The 6,579-nt window shown below is 35.6% G+C and overlaps 1 protein-coding gene across 1 annotated transcript; it reads right to left on the bottom strand.

Moving 5' to 3' along the window:
* Nucleotides 1–1,335: 1,335 nt before the first annotated feature.
* LOC102305494 (acidic mammalian chitinase) lies at nucleotides 1,336–4,254 on the bottom strand. The gene is made up of 11 exons (XM_005951760.3): nucleotides 4,165–4,254; nucleotides 4,051–4,077; nucleotides 3,745–3,949; nucleotides 3,554–3,610; nucleotides 3,151–3,316; nucleotides 2,834–2,958; nucleotides 2,599–2,722; nucleotides 2,330–2,512; nucleotides 2,097–2,213; nucleotides 1,869–2,001; nucleotides 1,336–1,667 (listed from the first exon to the last, which is right to left on the bottom strand). Exons 1-11 carry the CDS (start codon nucleotides 4,187–4,189, stop codon nucleotides 1,411–1,413), a joined length of 1,419 nt encoding a protein of 472 aa, XP_005951822.1. The 5' UTR covers nucleotides 4,190–4,254; the 3' UTR covers nucleotides 1,336–1,410.
* Nucleotides 4,255–6,579: the final 2,325 nt, after the last annotated feature.

The following is a 6,579-nucleotide window of genomic DNA, read 5'->3' as shown; positions in this document are numbered from 1 at the left end:
ATATTTTCTGCATTGACGATTGAACCAAATTTCCTCCACCGTGATTGCCAGTTATCGCAAATGTTTGATTGCAGTTTTGGCCACTAAGATAGCCTCTGTAATATTTTGCAGTATTCTAGCAATCTCATTCATCTAGTCATCAATTCAAGGGGGAGTTCTTCCTTCGCCTTAATTAAGGGTTTTTGTTAGTTTTTTCTGTTAGAAGGAAATTCTTCCTTGCCACGATTGCTTACTCATGGAGGGTGATGTGATTGTTGGGGTTTTCTGTGGTATTGTGCTATATAAATAAAACTGAATTAAATGGAACTGATAGTGAAGTACTGGTTTAGGATTTGTCTTCAAAATGCTCACAATAATTTATCCTTTATAGCTTTTTCTCTCTGTAGCACTAAAAGAACCATAGTTTTCCACAGCTGCATACCAAACAGATAAATAGCGCACTTAAGTAACACAATGTAGTATTTCATTCAGTGACATATATTATTATTATTATTATTATTAAACTAATAAAGTTTGACAATGAAAGTTTGATAATACCAACCATTGAATAAAATATCTTAAACCTTAAACTTGAAAGAAATGCCAAAAAACTAAAATTGCTTCCTCATACCCTTTTTTCTTTTGTGTTTTCTTTTTTATATTTATTATTTTATGTGATATGTTCTTTGTTTTGAAGTTGTTTCATCCCTGCAGGATCACTTAACATATTGTTAAAATTTTTCCTAGTTAGGTCACTAACAAAAACAGGCATTCACCTGTTATTCAGAGGAGATGTGATTCCTGTCATGACTCATAAATGACTTTTTTTTCTGGACTGCTAAATCACTATCAGACTCATAAAGTCTGGATTGAGACTTGCCCCTTTGATGTTGTGACTATACAGCACAGTTGTTCCAGGCTTACTGAAAACAATTACCATTCACTGCTCACGAGGTTATTGATAATAGTTTTTATATAACAGAGTGAACTACTTCCATAAACATTAATCTGGCAGTTCAAATCGATTATGATACGATTATGATACAATGTCTATTATGTTACTATTATGTACTCTCAGTTTCTGTGACTGAAATGAAATCCCATGAGTGTATATGTAGTTAATAAAATCCATTATATTATATATTACTGTAGCATAGACCCTTAACAATAGTTGTAAGAGGCAACTTTTTTAAATAAAACTTTTCAGAAAAAAATATTATATTTTATTATTAATAAATATAGCAAAATAATAAGCCAATTTGTAATAAGGTACTTTGAAGATTTTGTTTTGCAATTTGCAACCTGTATGAGACATTTAAACAAAAAAAATCATTTAGGTAAATGATTGTACGTATACAAGATGAGTTTAATGATGATGTTTAATGAATGATGTTTGCATCAGATTTAATACACACTGCCTTCACTCTTGGCTCATGGCCAGCCACAACACTTGCAACTGTCATGAAAGACAGATCCGGATCCACACTGGGAAACATGGGTCACGCCACCAGCACAGTTGTAAAAGCTGCTTTGGTCATCTGGGTTTGGGTAAAGGCCATCTGGTTTCCCATTGCAGAATCCCGGTCCCGGGGCATGGGTGGTAGTGGTTGTGGTGGTGGTGGTGGTGGTTGGAGTGGTGGTGCTCACTCCAGGTTTTGGGGTGGTGGTTGGGGGTAGTGTGGGAAGCTCTGGAAAATACAAAGTTTAAATTCATGTTTATATAAGTCACTGCTTAAAATCGATTCTACCTTCTGAAAATATGCTTGTTTAGAAAATATTACGTCTTCATATCTAAATTTCACAGGTTCTTATGATACCAGTTGCACACTGATTTTTTAAACATAGAAAGACTAAAAGAAATCTTTGGCGTTAATCTGCTTTGGGCATACCAATTTCAAGAAGGTTGCGCAGATGAGAGAGCAGAGGATGGGGACCCTCCCCGCAGAATTTTCCTGCAAAGTCATCCAAATCAAGAGCCCACACAAAGGCCCCGCCAAACTTCTGATCTTTCAGGTAACGTACCTATTGGGGAAAAATTAAACAGACATTGATATCACTACCTTGTACATACACAAATGTGTTAAACATAAAGAAATGATGCAAGCTTTCTCACTTACCTTGGTTTCATAGCTCTCCTTGTTGTCAAATCCTACCCACTCATTGTTTTTGAAAGCATAGGGGACTTTCTGGTCTTCAATCCAGTTAATGGTGCTGCCTTTCACGAAGGTACAGATCTACAGCACAGACTACATGGTTAACATTTGTCGTTTTATAAATATCATTAGATATCAAAGCAACTCATGCTATACATCATGAGGCAATCATTAAATTCCAGCCTTAAGAAATGTACCTCATAATAAGACCAGAATCCAGCTTCACGGGTGTATGGACCAGCTGATGCTGGGCCGCTAGCTGGAGCACCAACACCAGTGTTTGATGATGTCAGGCGGAAGGTACGACCATAAGATGCAAATCCCATCCTCAGCTTCTCCAGTGGGGTGCCATTGTCTCTCCAATATTTCATGGCATAGTCCTATAGAAGTTAAAAAATGTGACGTTTGTGTTCATAAGAAGGTATGTCTCAAATTCCTTTTATTTCAGTTTTAACTGTTTACGTACAATGTTGAAATAGATAAGATCACCAGCGTCAAATGATCCACGGTACAAAGGGCTGTTGTGTCCAGTGAATTGCTCCCAAGTTCCATGGAAGTCGTAGGTCATTATATTGATGAAATCTAATTCTCTGCAATAAGGAAATAAACATAAACAGTGACTTTCATGCTTACATTGCACAACTGTCAGATTTCTAAAAGTAGTAGATGAAGTAAGATGGTTTATAAAGCAGAACCCTCACTTGGCTATCTCAGCGATCTCATATCCAGCATCAATGGTTCCTTTTCCAGCAGCAACAGCAGCAGTTAGCATGAGCTGGGGATTGCCGGTAGCTTGGGCTTCAGCTGCAAAGGCAGCAACAAGTTCCTATAAAAGTGCACCACATAACAGTGTAAGAATGGAGTCCATGGGGTGGCTGTAGTTTAGGAGGTATAGCAGATCATCTACTGATTGGAAGGTTAGTGGAATCAGTCCATTTAGCATTTACCATTCAAGTATGATACAAACGAAACAACATCAATGAGATGTAGATTTTAAAAAATGGAGATCTATACCCACCCTGCAGAGCAGAGTAAACCTCTGTTTGTCCTCAGGAGGACTTCCACGGGATCCAGGGTACTCCCAGTCCAAATCCAGACCGTCAAATCCATGAGTCCTCAGAAATCTGATAGTAGACTGGATGAACTTCTGACGATTAGCTGCAGTAGAAACCGTGATGGAGAACCTGCAAAAAAACAAAAAAACACAAAAACCAAGTTAACATTTGATCTTTATAGTAAAATCTGCTTAGTGCTTTATGTCTTTAACAGGAGAATTGTGATTAATGTTTGCTGTGTTTAATAATGGAAACTTCTTTTTGATTTTGATTTGATTCAGACTGATGGTTTACACACAATATTTGGTTAGCTACGTACCATTGTCCTAATGTGAAATAATTTTCTTTCTTTAAAGTATTTCTTACTGTGTTGACCCAAAGTTCCATCCACCAACGGCCAAGAGAGTCTTCAGGTGGGGATTCCTGGAAACAGCAGAAAACTTGTAATATCATTAAAGAAACTGTAATATCTTAGTGGAAAACTATTAAAGACACCATACGCTCAAGAGGTATTGTGTTTTGCTTTACCTCTGACCTATAGGATAATATCCACTTACTTGGTCTTCAGATCATTGAAAGACTTGTAGAGGACGTCGTCATTCCACTCGTAGGTAACCAGCTCATTGTTGTAGTTGATGATGGAGAATGCATAGATGAGGGTGGTGCATAGGAAAGGGTCCACATTTTGTGGCAGAAACTTTCCATCTCCAGGCCTGTACTGGGACCAGTTGGTGAAGTAGCACTCCATCCTGCTGGCAGATCCTGTGGTGGTGCAAAGTAATATTAATAAAGCACAGGTCCCAGTAGTGATACACAAGTAGTGATCAAAATGTCAGTTGTTTACCAAAGTAAACCCAACTTACCCAGCTGGCTTATCACCAGGCACAAACCTATGGAAATTTTAATATAAGAGTAAGCAAAATAAAAACTTGCATGATATACTTATATTACATAGATCCAGTAAATTCTTAAAATACCTGCAAGAATTGTGAGCCTGGCCATTTTCGGATTCACTTCTTAAGAGTTCACTTAATAAAAATGAAGTTGGTTCTACAAATCAGGCAACACTGTAAGACGTATAAAAGTATATATAAATAAATAATCACAATTACGAGAGAATAACTTCAAGAGACTGTTCCCCTTGTTTACTCACCTTGAGACCAGATGAAATACCCAAAAAAGCTGCAGCGAAGGTGGGTCTTTTATACACCTGATTGTATTATGAAAACCAGGAAGGTATAGCACTCTTTCGTAAATCCAAGTCATAAATGGTTTCTTTATTAGGATGTGCTTTGATAAGAGAGTGCTCAGTCTTAGCCATAAGTAGACAATAATTTACTCTATGTGGTATTCTTTTTATGTATATGACCCTGGTGTACCTTAGGTCACTAGATATATCACATTATCATCAGTATTCAGTTAAACCAATCTTAGGACACAATAATCTCCTGATATAACCTTGTTTTGGATACAGAGCATATTGTTATGCTGTCATGGTAACCTTACCTGGGGAAATATAGGTATGCAATTTTATTTTTTGATTATTTTTGATTTAAAAAAAAAGAAGAAAATAACGAAACGGATTATAAAATAATAATACACATTGAAATGCACAAAATGAAAATGTAAACTTTAATATTTCAAGATTAAAGTCAATCTTCAAAGTACAGTGAATTGTTTATATAAAAATATTCTGCACATTTCAAGTTTATTCTGACAATACAAGAAAGAAAATCCTTTCTTACTGATTAATGATCTACTGATCTACATTATACTATATTTGCACACTTTGCATCTTGCACATCTTCATCCTATCTTGTCTACAATATCCTCACCATAACTTGAACCTGGTATTCAATACCTACTGCACAATCATCTCACTTTACACATGACCACTTCGTATTGTCTCTGTCCTGTCTTTGTGTAAGTAATAGTACCTTTTTAGCTCGTAATTTCAATCAAAGCTTTATTCGTCACATTTACCCAAATTTAGCAATTTATTATTTATTTGTAATTCCTAGTTTTATATCTCTCTGAGATAAATTTTTTTTTATATTCTTATAAATGCACCATGGAGGGCTTGGGGCGAAATGGCATTTCGGTACGCTGTATACTGTGTATATTATTATACTGACAATAAAGACCTTGAATCTTGAATAATGCCTGGAACTAATGATGGAGGTTTGAATTTCTCAAAATCTGTTTGTTTTTCCTTTAAATGGTCTGTTTTTGAGTTTCAGGTTGTTATTTAAAATAGATGTTGTCAGGATCTGATGGCGCCCTGACCGGTGGACCTGCCAGTGTGTATATTTGTGTGCGTGTGTATGTGTCTTCCCCTCCGGCTCCGCTGTCATGTGATATATGTGACATATAGATAACAAGGAAGACCTGAACAACAGCAAAAGATGTATTTGTTTTCCATGATAACTAATTTCTTTAAAAAGGGAAAATAAATCAATTAATTCAGGAATCTAACTAAATATCTAACCAAAGTATACTTATCTCTAAGTATGCTTTGGTTAGAAAGGTGCCAATAATCAAAAGAGAAGCTCGTAAACTCGTAAAGCTGTATTATGACATATGACATTTATTTCTTTATATCATATTATGGCATTTATATCTTTTGTTGAAGACTAGCCATGACCTTTGATCATCAACCATAAAGCAAAGCAGCAACAAAGTAATTCCTTCATATATATATATACACACATAAGATAGTAACTAATTAAACTAAATTAAATAGTACAATATATTGTAAAGTTACAAAATATAGAATAGCTTTAATTATAAATATCCCAGTAGAGAGAGATATTAGGCCCCTTATGTCAAACAGAGTGATTTGTGGCCCCAATAAAAATGATTTGTAACCCTAGGAAGTAATAAAGGAAGTAACAAAAATATGATATTCATAAAAATATGATATTCATCAAAAAGTATGATATTCATCCAAAATATGCTAGTTCATAGCTCATTGCTTTCTTTCCCTCCAAAAAAGAACTAATTGATTATTTTTTTTAAAAAGTTTTTATATCTAATAGCATTATTTTATTTTTAAGCCATTAAAATAAGTTTTTTACTTTTTATGCTTAAAAACGCCATCTGGTGGTGGGTATGTCTGGGACCGTGCTTGTGTCTGGGACCGTGCTTGTGTGTTTAAAAATGTGTTAAACCAGGGTAAAAGTGCTTAGTTAAACTTGTGCTTTTGTAACGTTCAATATGGCCAGACATACAGGTTGCATGCCTCGGGGGAAAACTTTATTTCTATTTATTTGCATTTGTTTCGAACAAAGAGATTTAGAATCAAACTCAGAATCGCAAAAAACTCTCGCGATCCCCGAAAAACTACCCCAAGCATAAGAGCACTGCTGCGGAACACCTGCACCAGGGTAAAC

The sequence above is a fragment of the Haplochromis burtoni genome, unplaced genomic scaffold, assembly GCF_018398535.1.
Source record: "Haplochromis burtoni strain Fernald_Lab_line unplaced genomic scaffold, NCSU_Asbu1 Contig_1116, whole genome shotgun sequence".
NCBI lineage: Eukaryota > Metazoa > Chordata > Actinopteri > Cichliformes > Cichlidae > Haplochromis > Haplochromis burtoni.
The sequence above is the reverse complement of the archived record's forward strand: the minus strand, read 5'-3'. Positions and strand labels throughout refer to the sequence as shown.

What these genes read in the sequence shown, in the direction of transcription:
- LOC102305494 (XM_005951760.3), bottom strand. Translation starts at nt 4,189, where the DNA reads ATGGCCAGGCTCACAATTCTTGCAG. An exon ending in CCTGGTGATAAGCCAGCTGG is followed by an intron (nt 3,950 to 4,050) that starts GTAAGTTGGGTT and finishes GCACCACCACAG; the next exon opens with GATCTGCCAGCAGGATGGAG. An exon ending in TTCAATGATCTGAAGACCAA is followed by an intron (nt 3,611 to 3,744) that starts GTAAGTGGATAT and finishes TGCTGTTTCCAG; the next exon opens with GAATCCCCACCTGAAGACTC.